The following is a 23,936-nucleotide window of genomic DNA, read 5'->3' on the forward strand; positions in this document are numbered from 1 at the left end:
AAAATTATTTTTTTCACATAAAAACTCAGAATGTTTTTCACCGCTTCTCCAGTGGTTTGTTTTGACTCCTAATTCATTCGTTGTTTCATTCCTCTAATGTTTAATAATAAGATTTTCCTAATTCACCAAATCGAACGAAATATGTAGAAGCTAAAGCAAAATTTTTTTTTGAATTTTTTTTTTGATTTTGAAAATACGGAATTCACACCACTCCGATTGTATATCATATGTTAACATGAGATTGCCTTATATAATTTTGCCATTAAAAGGACGTTATTTGGTTGTTAGATCACACAACAGAAATCATTTTGTTGACAACATGGTACAAGAAGAATATGAAACAGTTTTGTAAAAATTACTAAAATATAACCATTTTTAAACTGACATGTGAAGGCTGTTGTTGTTATTTAATTATTTTCAATCATTCAATTGCATGGTTATCTGGTTAATACCTTTGAAAATATGTTTTTTTTAATTTTTTCAAAACAATAAATACGTTCACAAAATTGGCAGAAATCGGGCACACTTAAAAAAAATTGTAATCAGCTGTTAGCTCTACCTTACTTTTTTATTGTACCATAAATGAGAAGGTGAGTTTTTTGCGTTAGCAAAGCAATAATTTAAATAGGAGGCACAGAGACAACAAATTGTCAAACGGTGACGGTTGTACGATAAATTAATCTAATGTCAAAACAAATACAACTCTGCGCCCCACTATATTTTTCTCACAATTCTCGGCCATCGAAGTAAGCAAGTACGTCGTGTGAAATCTGAAATCTTTGCAACTTTGCACAAAAATTACAATCTATGTTGAAGAATATATAATCCTAAAAGTGAAGCAACGTCTGCATTTAAAAGTTAAATACTTATAAACAGTTTATTTACCGCATAAAATTTGCTAGTGAATATAATTCTCGGCGACATTTTGAAGCTTTTATCTGTGGAAAAAATAATTTTCACCGTCTGGAAAACATTTGGGCCAAAACAGGATCAAAAATTTGTAAAAGTTGTTTACGCACAATATAATGCCTATCCCTTGTTTCTACACAAGTGGATTATTTTTACAATGACCATCTCCTAATACAAGGAGAAAATAAAAACAAAAGCCTAGTTGCCTGTAGATATGATGTGTAAGGGCCACCTTTTTGGGACGATCTATGCCAGAAAAAAGTGAAAATACATCAGCAATTAACCAAGCGAACTTTGTAAAAAGCACACTTTGGGTGAAATGTAAAATATTTTTGTGCGATTCGAGAAAATATACTTGAAATCGAATTCTGTTGTGAATGAATTGTGCTAAATACGATGTGGTAAATGGATGCATACATGCTCCACGTTTAATTGTTTTGTGTCCATCACATAAAAACTAAATTGTACTTTTGTCAAACAATATGCACATATATTATGCAAAACATACTGTACTCAAAATTTTGTGAATGAACAAAAACAACAAAGAGAGAGACAATATATATTTGCTTTTACTGAAAACCTAGTTCAACTTTTCACAGGATTAAGAAGAAAGCATCGGTGGCACGGGTAAGTGAAATTTGTTTTATTTTATTAGGCAATTGCGACAACTAGTTGGATATTCATGGGTTCGGAACTAATTAAATATTATGAATAGAGAAAACATACACGAATGTTAAATATATGTACAGATATATATGTGCTTGTTTGTATGTACTTCGCAGCTATGTATAAACTTGTATATATATATTCGTACGTCCGTATACAAGAGGTGAATTATGATGGTGATTGAATGTGTTCGTATTTGTCTTTAGTGTATTAGTGGCTGTGTGAGTAATTGCGTGTGTATTATTTTGAATAGAGTTGGGCTTTATATGTAACCAACAGCGTGTAAGTGGTTTTGTTTTGTATATTACATTATTGCTATAGGAGTTTCTTACACAAGCTCACTACAGGTTAACTTTTTACGGGTTTCTATATCCGGTTTGGTCCTTCCTGGAGGACTAAAGACAATTTATATTTTTTATCTATGATTTTTTCCCGAACAGCAGTGGGGGGTTGTTTGGGAAACTAACAAAAAGTGTTGCCATTGCACGGCTAATATTACAATTAATCGATATTAACAGTCTATGAGACTGTGTGCATAAGTTCATTTTGTATTTTATGTGGAGTGCAGAGTTTTCTTTTGGTGTCTAGGGATTGAATTGACATGAATTGCGAATACATTGGTAAAAATGAAGGTAAATCGCTCTCCATTTTTAATGAAAATGCAACCATATTTTACACAAGCACAATCAAGCAGCATATCCATAAAATGTGATTTGGGGTAGTTTTCAAACTCCAGGCAGACTTTATTTAATAAGGATATTTGAAAATAAAATCATCAACTTAAAAATAATACACAGTAAATCTTGTTTGTCAAAGTACTAATTTTAACACATTTTGGAGAAAATGGTCGAGGTGCATAGTGTACGAGATCCATTATAGGTGATACAAAAAATTGGAAAGCATAAATTATGACGTAATTTTTAGGCATATGGGTGAGACTAGATCTCACAATTGTTTTAATTTTAAATGCATTGGTAAATAAGATGGCATTTACAATATGGGTATGGGTTAACTCGACTTTTTACATTCCCCACAAAGAATCACAATCAGAATCACATAGGGAAAAAAATTTCTTTCTGCTCAAAATGGTCAACATTTTAAAATATCGTGAATCTCGCACAAAGCAAAGGGTAGTCGCAATCTTTTTGTCACAGTCTATCCGGGTGCGAAGGTAGAAATATAGGACCATCGTCTTTCGTGACGCTCCCAAAACTAAAACACCATCCGCTACAAAGATTTTTTTAATTACAACATCTTCTAAATGTTCAAACGCTAGTGAAATCGGTAGGATGTTGTGGTGAAGCGTATTGCATAGCGAGAATCAGGGGCAACTTTATATGGGAGTTATATTGAAAAGTGGATACACGTGAAGGTCTTTCGGTCGGATTTTTTAGCCAGTTCTTGGAAACATATTTTTACTACGTGTGCCAAAATAAAGCCACGTTGATATTAGTAATACGAAATAGATATTGGATAAGTAAATTATCTGACAATTCGAAATTGCGTTAGAAAATCTTCGAACACAAAGTTTCATCAACCTCCTGTACGATTGCTGACAGGAGTCAACACAGAAAATTGGAATATCCGTTCTATTGAAATCAGGTTTATAATGAACAGATCATGACGTTGGGCCCATTTATTTATTATTTAATAATTAGATACAAAATGTTTATTTCATATAATATTGTAATTTTAGATTCTTTAAACTTAACATTCATGAATTTTGTTCTCTTTTAAGTACAAGACGTCTACATATCATTGAAAATGTCAACAAAGATTACTGTCAATGCCGATAGTAGCAGTAGCAGCACAGCTAGCAGTCCAGCGACAACATCAGCATCCGCAAGTACTAATGGTACTACAACGCCAGCTAGACGTCTTCGAGCAAGAACTTCTACAGGTGGTAATGTAAGCGGTAGTGAATCTGCTCAGAAGAAACAAAACTCAAATTCAGATTCTGGTGTAGGAGTGCCAGTAAACAGCAATGAAGAGAAATCTAGTGCCAGTAAAAAGTATCACAGTAGTTGTCCCCAGCCAACAAGTTCAGGTCGAAAGGAAAAGAACCATTCTCAGCCACACAGTTCGAGTACTTTCAATATGAATAAAACTGAGGAATTTCACTTTGATACACCACTTGAATGTCCAGTTTTTCGACCCACTCCCGATGAATTTAAAAATCCTCTTGCTTACATAAGCAAAATACGTCCAATAGCGGAGAAATGTGGTATCGCAAAGATCTTGCCTCCAGAATCTTGGTCACCTCCCTTTGCTGTTGATGTGGATAAATTGAAATTTACCCCACGTGTTCAGCGCTTGAATGAGTTGGAGGCAAAAACTCGAGTTAAGTTAAATTTTTTGGATCAAATAGCTAAATTTTGGGAGCTACAAGGATCTTCTCTCAAAATACCTATGGTAGAAAGGAAAGCATTAGATTTGTATACATTACACCGAATGGTCCAGGAAGAAGGAGGAATGGAGCAAACAACCAGAGACCGAAAATGGGCAAAAGTTGCAAATCGAATGTCATATCCATCGAGTAAAAGTGTTGGCGCTACACTGAAGGCACATTACGAACGAATACTCCATCCATTCGAAGTTTATACGTCGGGAAAAGTCTTGGGCCAATCTGTAACAGGTTCATCCACAGCTTCTGACGTTAAAATGGAAGATGGCACTGATTATAAAGCACATGAAATACCTACTCGTCAGCAGATAGCACCTCCGAACGAAAATAATGCCAGACGCTCTAAACGCTTCGCCAATTCAAATGCAAGTTGTGGACTAGGCTCCAATCGGACATCTGTAAAAACTGAAACTAAGGAAGATTTTAAGCGAGACTTAATGAGCTGCTTCAATGCATCTACTGCATCAACAGCCGGGCGTTCGAATGCTGGAAATGGAATTGCCGCTTCTGCCCAAAAGAAGGCTCCAGATCCTAATGCAGCTGTAGATCCACTTATGAAATACATTTGCCACATCTGCAACCGAGGGGATGTGGAGGAATCTATGCTACTTTGCGACGGCTGTGATGATTCATATCATACATTCTGCTTATTGCCGCCTCTTTCGAGCATACCAAAAGGTTTGTGTTCATTTGGTTGCACTTTATTTAGTTTTTCCATATTTCTGCCAGAACTTGCTATATACTGTCTGCATTATTAGTTTTATACAATTTCTATATCTATTTTATTATCCTATTGGTATTTGGCACTCTTTTTCTCAAAACAATTTAAACAGTATAAGGAAACATTCATATTCATTACTGTTGCGTTTCTTTTTTAGGGGAGTGGCTTTGCCCACGTTGCGTAGTTGAGGAAGTCAGCAAACCCACAGAGGCGTTTGGATTCGAACAGGCTGAACGTGAATATACCCTTCAGCAATTCGGACAAATGGCCGACCAGTTCAAAATGGACTATTTTCGAAAGCCCGTACATTTGGTCCCCACGGATTTGGTTGAACGTGAATTTTGGCGAATTGTATCTTCAATTGATGAGGACGTTACCGTTGAATACGGGGCCGATCTGCATACAATGGACCATGGTTCTGGGTTTCCCACTAAAAGCTCGCTCTATTTGTTGCCAGGCGATCAGGAATATGCCGAATCGAGTTGGAATTTGAATAATTTGCCATTGCTTGAAGATTCAATCCTTGGTCATATTAATGCAGACATAAGCGGGATGAATGCTCCATGGATGTACGTTGGAATGTGCTTTGCCGCTTTCTGTTGGCATAACGAAGATCACTGGAGCTATTCCATCAATTATTTGCATTGGGGCGAGCCAAAGACTTGGTACGGAGTGCCAGGAAGTTGTGCTGAACAATTTGAAGAAACTATGAAACAAGCTGCTCCAGAATTGTTTGCGTCCCAGCCGGACTTACTCCACCAGCTAGTGACAATAATGAATCCCAATATATTGATGAATAATCGTGTTCCGGTATACCGTACCGATCAGAACGCAGGCGAGTTTGTGATAACGTTCCCTCGCGCCTATCACGCCGGATTTAATCAAGGCTATAATTTTGCCGAAGCTGTCAACTTTGCCCCTGCAGACTGGCTGAAAATGGGACGCGAATGTATAAATCACTATTCAATGCTTCGAAGATTTTGTGTGTTTTCCCACGATGAACTGGTCTGTAAAATGGCATTGGAGCCAGCAAAACTCACTTTCGGTATAGCCACAGCTTGCTATATTGATATGGCCGAAATGGTGGATTCAGAAAAGAAATTACGCAAATCCCTTCTGGAATGGGGAGTGACACGTGCAGAACGCAAAGCTTTCGAGCTCATTCCCGACGACGAACGCCATTGCCAAGAGTGCAATACCACTTGCTTCCTTTCCGCCGTTTCGTGTGAATGCACAAAGGGAATCGTTTGCCTACGACATTACACGGTTTTGTGTACTTGTCCCCCCGAAAAACATACACTATTGTATCGCTACACTCTTGATGAAATGCCCTTAATGTTACAAAAATTAAAATCGAAAGCCCAAAGTTTCGAGAGATGGTTATCTCGATGTCGTGACATTGTGGATGCCAACACACCGACTTCAGTGACTCTGCAGGAGTTACAAGAACTCTGTAAGGAGGCAGAAGTAAAGAAATTTCCATCCTCTCTACTTATTGATCGCTTGAACGCCGCCGTTTTAGAGGCGGAGAAGTGTGTGACCGTCATCCAGCAACTAGGAATTAATAAAGTGAGTAAATTTGTACCGTCAATTAATAATTTTTCTTTTAATTGTCGCATTTTGTAATTATTTTAGGTCCGAACCCGTTCGGATAATAACTTGGAAGCTGCCCAATATAAGCTAACCATGGAAGAGCTTGAGCTCTTCGTGCAAGAAATCGACAATCTTTGCTGTACTATTGACGAAGGTGCCTCAGTTCGCGAGTTGCTGGTTTTGGGTAAAAACTTCTTGGAGCGTACCACTGAAATTTTGAAAATACCTCTTGAATCTGTGGAGGAATCCGAGTTGGAATCGATTATTGGTGAAGGGAATTCTTTACGTATAGAACTGCCCCAAATTCAGCAACTAAACATGAGACTTAGACAGCTTAAATGGTATAGACGTTCACAGGGACTTCGTGCTGGAAGCTCTAAACTTACATACGAAGACATAACAAGTTTGCTGAAGGTAGCTGCTTCGGAAATAGCGCCTACAGAATCTGTTATAGATAAAGAAATCAGAAAATTACAGGAAATTGGTGCCTCAATCGAAGCATGGGAATGCCAAGCAAACAAGTATTTCAATTGTAATATACAGCGACATGAACTGGACGAGATCGAACAATTTCTTAAGACAGCATCGGAAATTGAGGGTCAAGTACCATCGTACAGTGTGCTGAAGGACGGCTTGAAAAAAGCAAAAGATTGGTTACGGTCTGTTGAGCAGCTACAAGCCAATGATCACTTCCCATATTGCCACACACTCGAATCTATTGTAGCTCGTGGTTCAACTATTCCCATTAAACTTGAGGAGCTGTTGCGTATGCAGGGACACTTAAAGAGTGCACACGACTGGAAGGAAAATACAGAGCGAGCATTCTTGAAAAGGAATACGTATTACACATTGCTGGAAGTCCTAATGCCAAGGGCAGAACCTGTTATAATCGATTGTGATCTTAAGAAACCGTTCGAAGATAATTTTGTGAAAGAAATGAACCCGACTCAGATCGTTGATTCCGTCAAATCAGCAGAAGAGAAGGAATTGCGCGATATGAGAGAATTGAGAAAACTTAATATGAACAAAAAACCAAACCGTGACGATTATTGCCTTTGCAAATCATCCTTTCAAGGTGTGATGTTCAATTGTCAATTATGTAAAGATTGGTTCCACGAGGACTGTGTTCCACCGCCTCCAACAAACCCACGTGTCTTCTGCCAAGCAGAAGAGACTCAGAGGCCGAAATGGTTATGTCCATCCTGTGTACGCTCTAAAAGACCACGTCTTGAAACTATTTTACCGTTGTTGGTATCGTTGCAAACCCTTCCCATACGTTTACCGGAAGATGAAGCTCTGCGTTGTCTCGCTGAAAGAGCCATGAACTGGCAAGACAGAGCACGTAAAGCCCTTGCATGTCCCGATGTTGTAGATGCTCTAGAAGTTATTGCATCTACTTCCCAACAACGCTGTAAGCAGAAGAAACGTAAATCGGGCAAATTGAATACATCTGATCGCAAACAAAGGCGAAGTAGTCAGCGGAATTCCAAGGACGATGGTTCGGACAATGCCGACTCGGATGACGAGTATCGACTTCATATAGTTGAGGAAAATTTTAGCAACGACGACGAAGATGAGGCAGATTCAGTTCAAATTGACGACATCGCCAATTCGAATAATGAAAACCGTTTCCAAAAGTTACTGTCAGACAGCGAAACGGAAAATTTAGAAGAGCTTATGATGGAGGGTGACCTTTTGGAAGTATCGCTTGATGAATCGCAAGAGCTTTGGAGAGTACTATCGGCAGTTCAACCTTGCAATAATTCTGAAGCAGCTATTTTGGTAGAACAGCATCAATCTATGCTAAAACAGCAAAACCATAACCAACCCAAACCGCCTTCCAGTGTCAATTCCGCAGCGGAAGATTCAAATGATAGCCTTCTTGTACAGAGTAGTCCCAATAGTACCAGTAATAGTGGTAATGGGCGAACTTCTAGTAGCTCTGTAAAAAAGCGAAGGTCTCTGGACCCCGCCACAGGATGTCCGGTTCCACGGAAAAAGATTGTAACTCCGAGTAAACAATCAGTCTCTGCCTCCAATAATAATAATGCATCAGCAAAAAAATCCGCCAGAAAATCGGATGCCACGTCAAAGATGTCAGAGGAAAATTCTGAAAATTTCACCCCAACAAAGCAAGCAAACGGTGGTTCACAGTCAAATAGTTTAGGGCCTGGATCACAGAAGAAACACAGAAAACGGGTAGGGAACAATAACACTGCTAACAACAGTTCTGGATCAGCAAGCCAAAAGAAAAACTCTCAGAGATCACAAACTGTTCAACAAGAGGATGACGAGGATGAGTGTCGAGCAGAAAATTGTCACAAGCCTACAGGTCGTGAGGTGGACTGGGTTCAGTGCGATGGTGGTTGTAATGAATGGTTCCACATGTACTGCGTCGGTCTTAACCGGAGTCAAATCAAAGCCGACGACGATTACATCTGCATTCGTTGTTCCAAAAATATGAACGCCGCTGTTACAAGCGGTATAACGTCATCAAATACGACAACAAACCAGAGAGGTAGATCGCAAACAGCGCGATAAGACGATTTATCTACCATGTATACATAGTAAATATTAGATCGATATTAAAAGATTTTTTTTTGTGTACTGCAAAAAATATTTTGTGGGCGAAATTAAAAAATATTGTCCTCACCACTACTTCCGTACCATATTGTTTATAAGCATCTGTCTACGAAACCACAAAGGCTCGGCGTCTTTTTACAGTGATGAAATTCGTTACATAACAACAGTGATTTTTTTTCAAATCCATAACTTTTCAGATTCCTATGAGCGTGATTTTCAACTCCAACAGTGAATTCGCCAAATTCTACAACAGATTTGTGAATACGAAATTGATTAATTTTTTTGAGAAATCATTCAGTGGTAAGAAAGAAGACGAACAAATTATCTGTTCGCATCGATAGGAGAGCATTTTATTTAATCTTTTTAAAGTTGACAAAAAACGGCTCGAGTAATAACTCGGCTTGACACAATTAAGGAAAAAGTCGGGATGTTAGGTTCAATGGGTAACGATGCAGAACAATATGATGTATGTAATTTTATTTAAATACCACTTTAGTATGTACTGTATTATTATGCCTACTTAGTAATTAATACGATGTTTATATATGTTTTCACATGCATATATGTGCACACAAAGAGACGGATTGTAAATCGCCCGGATGGACAAAAAACATCAAAATTTCACATTGTATATCTTTTTATTTTTATCGTGTAAAGACTAATTTTGACATTTTAAATAATATGTATTTCACTCTTGATATATTCTTACATATACATACATACATATTTTACGAAACCTTAAACTTAAATTGATGTAATTCTATATAATAAAATAAATGTAGTATTTTAAACAAATCTAAACGTTTTAATACAATACTGAAATTAATAATATTGATACAGTAGATTTTTAGTTGCTGCTGCCTCGTCCAAATTTATGGCGAATTTAAAACGTGACATATATATTGGAATAGTTTTCTAAAAAGGACAAATGTTTGTGTTCCTTAACCACACAAAACTGTCGAAGTAAGTCCAATTTGACGTAAGTAGATTCTAGATTCCTGCAAAAATCATAGCGAAATCGCACGTTCTCCAACGTACACCAAAATGTGAATCAATAAATTTGTCTTTAGAAATACATATTCGTGCTTATGAAAGAGGCCCAAACTCTAATACACAGAAAACAAATCGGCCAACCAAAGAGAATCGGAATGGTACCGTTACCAAATATGATATTATGTTTCTTTTTCAAAAAGAAGGTATCTTAACCACTAGCAACACGTTCGCATCGTTGCAGTAGTTTGCCCGAAATATGCAGGGTTAAAATATCTGAAGTGGGACCATACTTGAGAGATAAATTAAAAAAGTGGGCATTTATTATCTACTCTAAGGAAGCTTAATTTCTAGTTAGAATTCCAGTTGGCTGGCATAATACCCACAATACAGGTACCCTTGTAATGTCAAAACATATACATACTTCACTTCATTTAATACGTCACTTAAAAAATAATACGACTATCGCATTCTTATCCAAAAATATTAGAATGTGAAAAGATGCTGTTCCACTTTTGAGACACTATCTGGTTTGTCGCTTCCGTCACTATTGAAAGTAACATAAAGGATGGAAGTTGTATTCCACTAATATGTAAGTATTAAAACAACAAGACTGGCCTTGCCTTTATCCTTCAAAAGGTCTAATGCGAACGTGACATAAATCAGAATTCGTTATTAAAATAATTGTCTTTAACAGTGCTAGCAAAAATTCGACCCTATTGACAAAACATACTTCTCTTATTGTGTGTTGAAAATATAAAAAATACATAGTAAAGAAAATATTACAAATCGGCGAATTTTAAAAATTATAAATTTTTAAAAGTATATATTAATATTTTACTATAGTCTTGGAGTTTAAAACTGTACTATGAGTTTTTATCTTCTTAGAAGTTAACTAGTAGTAACTGCATATCGATGTATATGGTATTGTCTTTAAGTAAATGAGTCCCTAAAATTTACGTATTGCTAAGCGAAGATAAACTTCAGCTCCAAATGTTTGTCGGCACCATGGTAGAATTATCAGAAGGTTATATCAAAAGCATGGTAGAAGAATGCAGGTAGTCACATCGACACAGCTGCTGGGACAATAAGCTGTCAAAGCAATTTTGAAATTGAAAGTTCTTAATGAAAAATTATTCAAATTTGTACCAAATCTTGAAAAATGTACATCATAACAAACTACAATTGGTGTCGTATAAGAAATCTTATAAAAATATTCTTATTTTTGAAAATATATTTTAAAAAATTTGACGTGTCAATGTTCCCAAGCGTTGATGCATCCATTGTCAAATATCAAAATATATATTTATAAACCCATTGTATATACACAAATCAGAGATGGAAACCTAGTTCTATGCAGTGAAATCTGACAAGGTTAGTTGCAGAAAATACAGAGGTGGGTATCCTTTTTTTTGAAATGACTTTAACTTCTTAATTTCATCATGTGTATACCCTTTGTAGAATTAAGAGGGGAAAGTAGTTTAAAATAGACAAATCCATCTTTGCGTTTTCTTTAAAGAAATCAGTTATCCATCTTTGATTTGTGGATGTATGCAATGGATTTATAAATACACATTTTGACAATGAGATGTTGTGAACGTATGATTTTATTACTTTACCTTCTTAAGCTAGGAATTAAAATAGGTCGCATTGAATTTGACACTAATTTCACGGTAGAGTCAAATCAGCTGTGGTTTCCAGTTACCTTCTATTTATTGTAGCATGGATGTTGTCATTAAAAACATTGCCGAGAGACATCTAGATGTCGAAAACAAAGTTACCTTTATTTTTAAGTGCGGATAGAGACAATGAAATTCTGCCGTCGTGAGAAAACTCTCAGTCGCATTACCGGACTACTATTATGATTGCGTTGCCACATTTGACCGTTGTTGGCAACAGTAATAGTTTTGTGTCCTGTGCAGATGATATATTTTTGTGTATTATTTTGTCGTAAATGGAGTGTTCCAAGTCAAATTTCGCAATTTTATCGTGATAATTCGTTGAAAAAATGAAAATACACAAAGTAGTGATGAGAAAGTGTATAACTCTAGGTTTGCTCTGCTGTCCCGTCGAAGGGCACAACTGAAGTATTCAACATCATTCGAACATATTGGAGTTGTGTCATGATTTTATTTGTTGATTCCAAAAAAGAAACTATAGGTATATAAACTAGAACAATGTTTAGAGTTTAGTTCAAGTTGAGGAACAACCTATAACTAGAAGGCTATCTATGTATATCCTTTTTTTCTCAACGAAGGTTCTCCACGAAGGCCTACCCCATACGAATTTGTTGTTGTGAATGAATGGAACACACGTAGTAACATAGTAATTGGCGAGTGTTATTTTATTATTAAGGTAAGTTCCACAAAATATTTTTCGCAATCAGATTAAACACTGAAGCACGAGTATGTGCCAATATGAAAGACGGCATTGTAAGACATAAATGTGGAACAGTGGCCCTAATGCTGTTTGCGAAAGCCATAAATTATATGTGTATGTATAATGTTGCGTGTTTTGAACAGGACAATTGAATGTCCTTGTGTATGTTCGCCGCACTGTTGCTGCCACACTTCTTATAAGAATTAAAAACTATGAATCAATTTTGTTTTGTGCGAGGAGAGAAGTTCAACTACGCATTAAAGGCAGACTTCATGGTCACAATTATATTGATGTGCAATTACTACTTATTCACATTTAGCAATATATACTATACGCAAGTTCTTTGTTATGGAAACAGGAAATAAATGGGAATGGACAAACAATAATATCAATCCGATGGTGAAATTCACGTTTAAACTGGTTTATAGTAGCACATTTCATTTTGTGTGCATGCCACGGTGTATCCTCTTTGTCTAACTCCAGATACCTGTAGCTTTTGTTCAAGCATGTATTACAAATTGTCCAAGAGGATTTGCTCTCAACAGAAAAATGTATCATACTTCTAAATATTAATCACGGATATATATTCACGTTCTAAATACAACTTTATTTGGCTCACTAAATAAAAGTAGGTCGATAGAGTACATATATGATGAAGCCCGATTCGATAAAATTTGTAGAGATTTCATATATTTCCGGAGTGTTTGATGTTAAACAAATACTTCCTGGGCAAATGCCTTTATGAGATTCATCACAATTTAAAAAAAAATATTGGTCCATTTTGACCTACAATGCATCAAACCACTATGATTGGGTTTTCTTACATAGGTACAGATTCATTAACTTAAATTAATCATTTCGTATACGGTTGCTCATAACATAGACCAAATAACAGCAACAAAGCGTTTAGCAAGTTATCTACAGATGTAAGGCAATTAATTTATAACGCGGCCGCTAGTTGTGATTCTTCTACGTCCTTGATTGTACATAGTTAAATAAAAAAATTGTCTTAAAGAAATTTGTAGGAAAACCAATGTCGCCCATTATTGGCTAAGTAAAAATGCTTCCCTATTTGGTTTGAACACTATTCATGAATAGGGTAAACAACATTTAGAGATAGATTCTTCCCGAAGTGTTTATTTTTTAAGCACATAGCATTGTTTATTGCGGGCTGTTTCGATTTGCTTCAAATAAAATATAAACCCTTTGAGTTCAACCTCCGAGCCACGTCGTTGTTTCAATAAGCCTAGTCTCAAAACTAAAATAACCACTTAACACTGATCATACCCGAACGTTAGTTAAACACAATTTGAATTTCCTTAATTATTGCAAGTAAAACGATTAAATAATGTTTATTTTCATCAAAATTATAGTTTAAATAATATTTAAGAGTAATTAAGAGCTAGCAACACAAAATACTACGATTTGACATATAAAAATTTGGTATATAGCTAATAGGATATCGGATTCCTAGTCACTCAGTTTTCGAGCACGTTGTCGCTTATTCAATTTCTTGGCTCTTGTTTTTGCCATATGCGACATAAGCATAAATGACCCAGGAAGTATTAGTAAGATAATGTATATTTTCAAGAATGTCGGCATATCAAAGCTTATATTCCACTTATTCGGCATTTCGATGCTAAAACGCTTTGTTTCCTCAAAATATGGAATATTCCGCAATATGATGATACCCTCACATAGTATGCCGAGTGGATACAGAGGTATCCATATTGTGTATCGGATCCAGGTCAGTAATCCGTACGACATTTTCAGTATTTGACTAACATAGTAAGGGTATCTAAAAATCTATAAATTAATATCATACGTATCATACATCTATTGCACATATTTACCGAAATATTTCAATCAAAGACCAAATGACAAACACATAAAATACCGCAGGTTTCGACTGCATTCGTTCCTCAAATTCAATCATCACAAAAAGAACAAAGTTTCTTCCGGTTACTTGCATAAATGGTATTAGTGCGGATCCCTTTGTGTACCCAAACATTGGATGCAACACTTCCAGATACTGCAGAAGTTGAATGAACTTCATTGCGTTGCCAACTAAAGCATATGCAGTTGGTATCATTGAGGGTCCATCTCGGTAATATCTAATGGCCAAAACACATAGAACATAGAGGAATCCCACAAACTGCGCCAAGTTGTATATTATAAGATAAACCTTTTTTGAGCTTTCTTTGAAAGCAGCATTTAAAATAAAGCACACACTTTGATTAATGCGTCAGTTAATAATTTGAAAATAGTTACCTTTTATATAGCCCATTTCCTCCTTCTGTAAACGTTCATATTCCTGTGAATAGTCTTCCTTAAATAGTAATGTTGTTGAAAATATTAGAATAGTTCATACAACTTTGATTACCCAATTCGAACCTGGACATTTCTTGGCTTCTCCTCGTCTGCCAAATCGTCTTCCGTTTGCCAACGATCAAAATCAATTTTTAACCAGTGAGGTTTCTGAGGTGTGGCTATAAGACGCGGCCACCATGCTTTCTCGCTTTTAATAATGTTGAATTCGATTTTATTGTCAAATACTCTGTAACTAGATTCCTGTTTCGAATGGAAGGGGCTGGTATTACTCAAGTACTTAGTTCATGTTCTTCACTGCTTACCTCGTCGTCGATAAACCCATAAAAAGTAATTTCAAAGGCATATTCATTCAGACCTCTAGCACCGATACCCTTTGCCAAAAATTGCAATTTTGTGGGTGTGAAATCCACATCGGCGAACTATCCGATTTAGAAGGAAGTTAGAGTGTTGAGGATCTAAGAAGTAAATGTTACTATACCTCTGCGTCCTTAAGATCCACCTTAAGAGTTATTTGATAGGCGGTCTGGGCCCAATATACTAGCGGACTTAGATGTTTTACCAAAGCGTTCCGTCCATCTCCAGCCGATGAATTTAATTTATCTTTTTCCAACATTATTTTCTGACTAACCTGTATAGACAACTTCTTTTGCCCACAAATAAAACAGCTGTGTGTATCGTAAATTTCAGCGACAGTGGACGAAATGTGGTTATTTTCAAAAATAACCGGATATTTGTTTCATGTCGTACTCGTTTTGCAAGACATGCGCATAAAATTCTGTCACAGTTAGGACACTCACCGCAAGTTTAGTCAAATATGGATGATATAAAACTGCAGGGTTGCCATCATTATCCGTGGTCAGATTAATTTAAAAAATCGGGATCATGCCAGATAAGGAAATATTTTTTTAGAGGGAGGGAATATAGATTCAGGACAGGTTTAACCAAAAATTGTTACATTTTTCCTCTCTAAAAAATATATACTTTTGAACATTTTTCAATTAAAAAAAATGATAATAAGGTACTTTAAATAGTTTTCTTGAAGTAAAAATACATTTTAAACGAATCCTCCAAGAAGTGTGTGCGAATTCAACTGAGTGCTAAAATATAGATATCTGAGCTTACGCCCTTTGTTTTTACAGCGTTTTAAAGAATGTTTATTTATATGGTAATGCCCTGTATTGTGATTACCTAACTAGTGACGACGCTAATCGATAAATAAAATTTTCAATCGCTTATATTTTTCGGTAATTAATGAAATTTGTTGGTGAGTAGCAATAAAATTAAAATAGGCGCTTACAGCTACCGATTGCTGACAATGTTGGTAACTTCGAATTATTTGTTACATGAAAATTTTGCGTTTTAAAGATGATTTTGTTTTGTAATAATAAAAATTGTAAGAGAATACCACTACAGATTTATACTAGGCAAGTTTACTTAGTGCAATTTTTATCGTTCCATTTTGAACTTGCCTCTTGCATTTATACAAAGCAATTTGATCGAACACACTGGTTTTGAACAGTCCACTTCAAGAGATGAAATCGTTTCTTTGAATGTATCCCGATAATGTTAGATATCATTTTAATAATTAATTTTGGCTGATGTGTAATTTTTTAATGTGTTGAAGAGGATCAAAATGGGCGCGTGAGTGAGAATTCTATTTTCAATATTTATTTCTGTAATGAAAAACTATAACTGCCATTACCGAAAACAATTGGTGGCTTTTTAAGGCAAAATGTTTGTGCAGAAGTGAAATATATGTTATCAACGTAGTTTCTAACGAGTACCTTGTTTTCGCCGCTGACTTACCGACAAATGTCATTAATTAACGAAATTAGAAGTAAATGGAAATTTCTTGGTATCGATAATAGTCGATAACTAGTTACTGGATCGCACTACCTATATTAATGTTGTGGTATGGCTATGGAAATTTATTGATCCTTCATACGATGTCCTGATTTTTTAATTTTATTGTTCACTAAGGAATGAGCCAGAGTAGCTTTATTGTTTCTTTGTGTTTTATGTTCTGTAAAAATGAATGATAAACAGATATTAAACATTGATCCTTCATACGATGTCCTGTATTTTTAATTTTATTGTTCACTAAGGAATAAGCAAGAGTAGCATAAATCGTTTCTTTGTTTTTTATTTTCTGTAAAAGTAAAATATTGTATTTATATTTTAAATTAAAAAATAAAAACACTAAAATTTAAACTTTTCTTCTTGATTTATTATGTACCTTTTGATATTTTTTTATATTTCTTTTTTGTTTTCAGGAAAGGCAAGATATAAACATTTATATTTAATCAGGTATGTACCTACGGAAGTTTATATTAAGGCATTCAATATTGCAAAGTTTTGTAAAGTTTCGAAGAAACTAATTATGAATTTTAAACATTTAAAGATAAATAATAGGTTTACAATTTTAAATAGTCTGTTTAATATGATGCGTTTTATGTGTGTATGTGTTTGTCAAAAAGGACCGGACTGGAAAATTTTTGATATTTTAAACAAATAAAAATAATTGTATATTGACGAAAAATGAAGAAACCGGGATAAACAAATGAAAAAAGGGAGGGTAAAATAATCAGAAGTAGTGGCTTCCCAACATACCAAAATGGTTTGAGAAGTATTAAAAAATGCTCGCTTAACAAGCAGAGAACATTCATAATTGAACTCTTATTTACAAGATAAACACTAATATTTTTATTAGCCTATTTTTGTAATAGTAAAACAAGGTCATCTTTGGTGGCCTTCATTGTTGAAGTTATGCCACAGACACCCTATTAGTTCATCCTCACCATATAATTCGTTTAGAAAATATATCCTAATTTTACCTCGTGTTATCGTTTTTTTAAAGAATCATTTCTCGCTGAAAACTTTTACCAAATAAAAAAAATTAAAAACTAAGAACAAACTTGAGAAAAATTTGTGTGTCATAAGCAAGGCCCATTTGACAATAAATTTAGTAGTTTTTGCATTTGACTCTCTTTGAATTGCAAATCACAATATTTTTTTTTATAGTAAACTTAGTTGTCCGATAGGCTTAATGATAGACCGTATATGCCAAGGTCAAGCATTGTTAACATTTTTATGACAAATATAATACTGTTTTCAAGCTGTATTATGGTTGTACTTATTTTTGGTATGTTTGGTTTTATTGTCCTGTCTTTTCCAAATGAACGGTTACAACTAATGTTGTTCTATAAAAACATTGGTGTTGTAGAAAATAAAATGACAACAAAATGTACAACTTGTTTTTATATAAGAGATGTTTAAATATAATCTAGAACAACTTTTTACTAATTACAATGTTTAAAATGTTATCTTTTCGGGTACTAAAACAACTTCCATGAACATATTTTTTAATTTACTTAAACATAATTGATGTGTTCCCGTTCCATTTATCAAAATGACTGCCCTGAATCGTTTTTTACTAATTGTGTCATTATTAAAATTAAGACTGGCTTTTTGGACAAATCCAGAAGTAAAAACCTTGCATTTTTACTAAAAAAAGAGAGTTGATATCAAACAACAACAACAACAACATGTGAAGCTATCTGTCATTGTTGGAACGCATTAATGGTAGATGTGAGTGTCCAAAGAGTACATCGCACCATCAAAGTAGACACATGTGTTTACCCCATTCAATGATAGCATGACGTCGGCCCTTATTGCCGTCTTGTCGTATAGTACCTATTAATATTAACAAATATTTAACAAAATAACAGAATAATGAGGCATAAGGCAACAAACACGCATTGTTATTGACAATGTGGTAAAGTGGCTTGTTACTTCCGTTTGCTACAAATTAGTTCCATCCCGACTCTGCAGCGGCGAAGTCATAACACTCCTTTGGTTATTTGTTAGACAAACCCGTGCGGTTTCTTTGAAAATCAATCAATCATGGCCCTGATAACTCACCGGATGATGTTACCGTCGCGTCCGCGTCGCGCTTTTTCGACACATCAACATGTAGTAAAGAATAAAGTTGGAGTTTTGCTCGTTCCGTCAATTGCCGATTTTTATGAAAGGAATGGTCATCTTCAAAAGCAGGCAATCGCTCAGGAAGAAGTGAGTTCAACCAAAGAATACTCGCTATTGCCAGCTTGTGAATCTATTGTCTTGTTGTTTTTTTTTGTCCAAACTTGTGCAGCAAACATTCAAACAGTTCGTTAATTTATTCAGATATTGTGTGTATTTCGTGGAAGGGGTAACCGGAGGTAGTTTTATTGCAAAATTTAATTCAATCGATTTAACGCGGTATGTAAATTCTGTAGCTCAGTGATTCAGAGTTCGGTGTTATCTTTTTTTAACCATCCCCGACTCTTACAATAAATGTAATAATTTTTCTCACTCCATTTATTTAATTTGCAACCAACCAATGCCTAAATGAACCATCTGTATTGACGAGATATTTTAAGGTGTGAGTGTGGTGTGGTACTAAATTGAAACTTTGCTTGATTTTTCGAAACGATTTTTTTTTTGTTTTGAAGCTAGTCTTGGAGAAAGTAGACATTTTTACTGTTTACACTTGGCGTATTATTGGATATTTCTTCTGGTATAACTTTGATATCGGCTTGATATCGGCTAAATCTTCTTTCCTATGAATAAAAAGTGTCCATAGACACGATATTTCAACACGTTTCTTATGATTTTTCTTTTATTTGGTCTGCATTTCATATCGATAATACCTTAAAGTTCAATGCGTGGAATTTGCTTTCTACGAGTCTGTGTGGTGGCATTTTTGATGTTGTTATAGTGAAGATTGTTAGAATTTTTTATGTATTTCTTACTACTTCCAAATTATACTCTCTGTTCATACCATCCAAAATGGTGAGGGCCCTAATGGATTCCTAATGGCACATGTGGAGTGGATTCATTAAGCGTTTTGATAATGTTTTAAATGTCAAAACCAAAAAAAAAAAAAAAAAAAAAATACAGATGATACGAAAACTGCAGGACAGCAAACATTTAATCATTTTCAAGTTTCAATTTTAAGTGTTTCCTCATATAAAAGTTAACCTTTTTTCGAATACATATATCGTTTTTATAGTTTTGCAGATGGATGGCGCTAATTGTGCTCCCTACCCAACAAATACGACACAAATTAAAATTGGTACTATTCCACATGTTGTTTTTAGGCTGTTCTAAATGTTGCCGTTTGTACTAAACATGTATGTTGGTTGCGAGAACTGTGCCATTTGAGAGCAATGATGGAAGTGCACATATTTGTACTCTCCCTTGAGCACACGAAAACACACACACACACGCGTACTCCCCTAGAGATGTATGTGCTCACAGACTGCCAGGGAGTGTATAGGTTCGACTTGTATTCTGCAGTTCTCTCAAAAATGAAGGTAATCGGTTTTACGGTTCCGCTGTGTAACTAAAAGCAGGACAAAAGCAAATTCGTTTTCGTTGAGATGAGCAGTCGTGTTTCGTTGCTCGTGCCTGTCGCTGTGCCATAACTTACTTCGAGGATACGTCCACGTTAAATAATAATTTCTGTGAATATTTTTTTATAACAAAGTAAATTGAATATTTTATATTGTTGTACAGATTGTGTAAATTGCCTTCAATGAAATTTATTTGATACAATCAGTGGAGTACGTATGAGTAACTTGTGTGTGTGTGTATGCGTTTTTTTTTTTCAATAAAATATCACTCATACGCACCAACATTGGCCATTTTTGTTATTCAGAGCATGATTGGAGAAAATACCTAAAAATATGCTTTTCACAAAAGAAAAATTCCAAAGCTATGAGACATAATAATTGTGAAATCATACGCCATTAAAGGCCGACCTCCATCTATCCAAAGTGAAAGTGTAAAATGCAAAGGAAAAAATTGCAAAAAACGAAGAGAGCAGAGCACAGCTTATCTTAAGAAAATCAATGCCTTATTTTCACGTGATATAAACCTTGTTCCTCGTGTGCCTACTTGTCTTCTTGTGCTTGTCCCCAGAACACACACTGGTCCGTATGTATTTCAGTCGATTTCTGTTGTTGTGTTACACATTTAAGGTTCCAAAATTTATTTGCCATTCATGAATCAATGAATGTACAAATGTGTACAGTGTGTATTGTCAGTCAGTGTGTCTTAGCCTTGAATGTGATTAAATGTGCAACAAATAAATTAAATTAACCTGCTGTAATAACGTATAAGGAATTCATTGTTAGCTCCCGATTGTATCCGACCACATCGAAATACATAACACAGCAAGCCAGCAGTTTCAGTAACGTAAAATAGCTGCATCAATAATGATTGATAACTCATCTCAGCAGAACTACGAAACGCTGATTCTTCTCACCCGAAACTCGTCGTTTTTGTGTGCAGGTATACGAACGGACTAATTCACACGCGACGCACACACACACACACATGCACAGTGTATTTTGTGTAGTTGGTGTATGTGTGTGTCGTATCGTGTCAAGAGAGTGAAATCAGTAGCACTCGAAACCAGTTAAAACGCAACTATTCATTCCTATTGCTGTTATTCACCATTCACTAATTCAAAGCGAAATACGAAAGCACATTCCATGTCGATGGTTTGTTTTCGCATTCGAACCTAAACAACTCCGTGTTTCATAAATACCAACGATAATTTTTACCACCCGACGTCCACATGAAGCTCATTTAGCAAAATCCGAAAGCTGCAGCACGCAACACAAAAGGACACATGGTTGGGACAGTGTCACAATTATTAGGTCCCCGTACAGGGTCAAGGTTGTGCCGAGTCGTTGAAGACCACAAAATTAAAACACAGAGCGACGCTCATGTCACTTCCCAAACAAACATCCTAAGGATCTATGAAATGTGAAACGAAAATAAAAATAAAAACCTTCAAAGCACCGTCATTATCCAACCTCTCCTATTCCCATTGTGTACACATATGAGAATGTATGTGTATGTGTGTGGGTGTAATTTTTGTAACTTTTTGCTTCGTTCGGTTGCACACATGTTTTCTTCTCACACTTGGATGAATTTCTTGGCAAAATAGCAATCATTTCAGCCGACCAGCCGAAGGAAATACTTTTGTTGTATGTTTTAGTGGCAATCAACTGACACAATACATATATACATATGTATTTATGTATGTATTCATTTATATGCATATACAACGGCACACAACTTATCCAAACAAATCCCGCAACAGAATTTCAAGTACTATAGTAAATGAAAATTTAAATTATTTTTTTACAAACAAATGGTGATTTATCACAAATATTTATTGGTTTATCACAAATATTTTAAAAAGAGGACATTGAGTTAAAGCGCACTTACTCAGAATATATATGTTTACAATTATATTAATGGCAAATCTAATTGTATAACTATGACCACAACAATTTTTTTTTTTGGTTGACATACAGGCAGCTATTTTAAGTGAGATATTTGTCTTTTACTTTTTTAATTCCGATTTTTAGTTATTATGGGATTGGTTCAACATCACTCTTCCCGCCGTCTACCTAGTACTGAGACAACTTGTTCGTCGCTCTACAATCACGTTCATCCATACATACATATATGGACGTTCATAAACATACTACAGAACCTATTCTGTGGACTCTGAATGCTTTTAGTGTTGCTACCTCTTTTGTTCATATCTCTAGTAAAATCAGTTTGTAGACCAAGCACCGAGAAAACACTTAAAAAGAGCAGAATAAACTGGGCTTCAAATCTGCTGTCGCCTCATTGCTTGCCTATGCAAAATTGTGTACACATTTACGATGGAGGGTCTTGTTCATTTACATTTTGTTTACGTTGGTCTCACCTCCCCCTCCTGCTAGTTTGTGTGGCGGTGGTATTTTTAAGCAGAATAATTAAAATCTATCCATTGTTTACCCTTTAAAAAGAGCCTTCATACAAGTGTCGGTATAATTGAGTTGCAGAAGTAGTTTACGGTTGTAAGATTAGAAAAGTACATTTGACATGTCCCAATAGAATACACAAAAATATAAGCGTGTGTATGCAAACATATATGACAAATATCTAGAGTGGAAAACAAGAGGCCATATTCATAATTTACATGTGTGTACCTTCTACAATGTACGCACATACGGTGATACGGTGATGTATTCTATATATATTTGGGTCGTGTATCGAAATTGGGTTGGAGCTATGCTAATTATGCTCGGTCCCAATGTGTATTTGATAAGGTATACGTTTCAACTATTTTTATATGAAATTATCAGAATTTAATAGGGTTTGTCCCGTTTGTATGAAAAATATCACAATCTCCATTTAAACGCAAGTATTTTTAAGGCTGAATAGGAGAATTGTCTGACTATTCATTGCTGCTGAATTTGTTGTCGTATATTTTGGCAGACATTGGAAATATAGCAACACAAGTTCAGGAATCTAAATTCTCAAGTATCGTTTGGAATTCCCTTTATAACGGCAGAGGACAGTCAAGATTCAAAATAAAACGTTTGCAGCTGAAAACATGACTGTATTTCAAGAAAAATTATACACATGCATAAAATATTCTTCCAGAAGCGTAGATTTCGGGAAACTATAGACTCAGTCGAATGGGGATTGTTCGAAAGGATGAACGTTATAATGACAACATCCGAAATTTAAATTGGAAATTATTTACGAATTGGAGTTCTATCAATCCCTTCCTCAAAAAAAAAATGTTCAAGTTGCGATAAAAATGAAACAAGCAAATATGTCCTTAATGATGGCTCGAACTTTTTATATCCTCCGTCATGTGAAAACTATACTTATGGACAAATCGTATATCGTCAAAATCCGTTGTAGCCACATTGAGACAATAGGGAAGTTAGTTTTGGTCGAAAATTGTATCCCTCAATCGGCTCATCAAACATAAATTTTTATGCAGAAATCCTGTTTAGCAAGTGGAGTAGCTAAGTGGAGTTGTTGGTATTAGGTCATATATGCAAAACTCCAAAAGGGGTTTTAATTCCCAGATTAGCATTTAATTTGATGACCCCCCTATTAAATAAAAATATCATTGGGGACCTTTCTATGTAGTAAGCTTATATTAAATATCTTCTGTAGGAAGTTTTTTTTTATTTTCTAAGAAGCCGAAATTCAAGTTTTTAGCCAAATCGATTGGAAACTATGGCCAGGACAGGGGGTATTTATACCCTACAACACTATGTGTTGGTGGTATTATAAGTTTGATTGGGCCAGAATTTATGTTACACCTCGAAATATTGGTTTCCCATTTAGGGCGGGGAAGAAGCCTACCAATTTAAGTGGTCATCGGATAATATTTAGCGGGTAGATCATATCTTTTGTGTTGAAAAATTTTTCATTAAACCGCGAATACTTTAAACCCCGGCGAACTTCTGATCTTTACATTGATGTTAACATCAATCAAATCGGATATAT

General features: G+C 35.3%; 3 protein-coding genes across 5 annotated transcripts in view; 2 read left to right on the top strand and 1 right to left on the bottom strand.

Moving 5' to 3' along the window:
- The first annotated feature begins 715 nt into the window (after positions 1–715).
- On the top strand, positions 716–9,671 carry LOC101900476 (lysine-specific demethylase 5). 2 transcript variants are annotated; one of them, XM_005179366.4, is made up of 4 exons: positions 716–1,536; positions 3,314–4,657; positions 4,858–6,269; positions 6,336–9,671. In XM_005179366.4, exons 2-4 carry the CDS (start codon positions 3,340–3,342, stop codon positions 8,832–8,834), a joined length of 5,229 nt encoding a protein of 1,742 aa, XP_005179423.1. In that variant the 5' UTR covers positions 716–1,536; positions 3,314–3,339; the 3' UTR covers positions 8,835–9,671. The 2 variants fall into 2 exon arrangements, with proteins under 2 accessions (XP_005179423.1, XP_058981257.1); XM_059125274.1 differs by lacking the exon at positions 716–1,536 and adding an exon at positions 2,162–2,207.
- A 2,104-nt stretch (positions 9,672–11,775) lies between these two features.
- The window catches only part of LOC101900831 (uncharacterized), a 33,868-nt gene continuing 21,707 nt past the window's right edge, over positions 11,776–23,936 (top strand). The window contains exons 1-3 of one of the 2 annotated variants that reach the window (XM_011292544.3): positions 11,776–12,026; positions 12,124–12,221; positions 16,850–16,883. The gene's annotated coding sequence lies outside the window, so the exon portion shown is untranslated. Of the gene's footprint in view, positions 12,222–16,849; positions 16,884–23,936 lie in introns of both variants that reach the window. The other variant, XM_011292543.3, reaches the window with a different exon arrangement.
- Positions 13,560–15,519, bottom strand: LOC101900652 (very-long-chain (3R)-3-hydroxyacyl-CoA dehydratase). The gene is made up of 6 exons (XM_005179367.4): positions 15,055–15,519; positions 14,879–14,995; positions 14,640–14,816; positions 14,517–14,574; positions 14,099–14,444; positions 13,560–14,043 (listed from the first exon to the last, which is right to left on the bottom strand). The coding sequence occupies exons 1-6, from the start codon at positions 15,187–15,189 to the stop codon at positions 13,716–13,718; spliced, it is 1,161 nt and encodes a 386-aa protein (XP_005179424.1). The 5' UTR covers positions 15,190–15,519; the 3' UTR covers positions 13,560–13,715.

Source organism: Musca domestica, unplaced genomic scaffold (genome assembly GCF_030504385.1).
Source record: "Musca domestica strain aabys unplaced genomic scaffold, Musca_domestica.polishedcontigs.V.1.1 32, whole genome shotgun sequence".
Taxonomy (NCBI): domain Eukaryota; kingdom Metazoa; phylum Arthropoda; class Insecta; order Diptera; family Muscidae; genus Musca; species Musca domestica.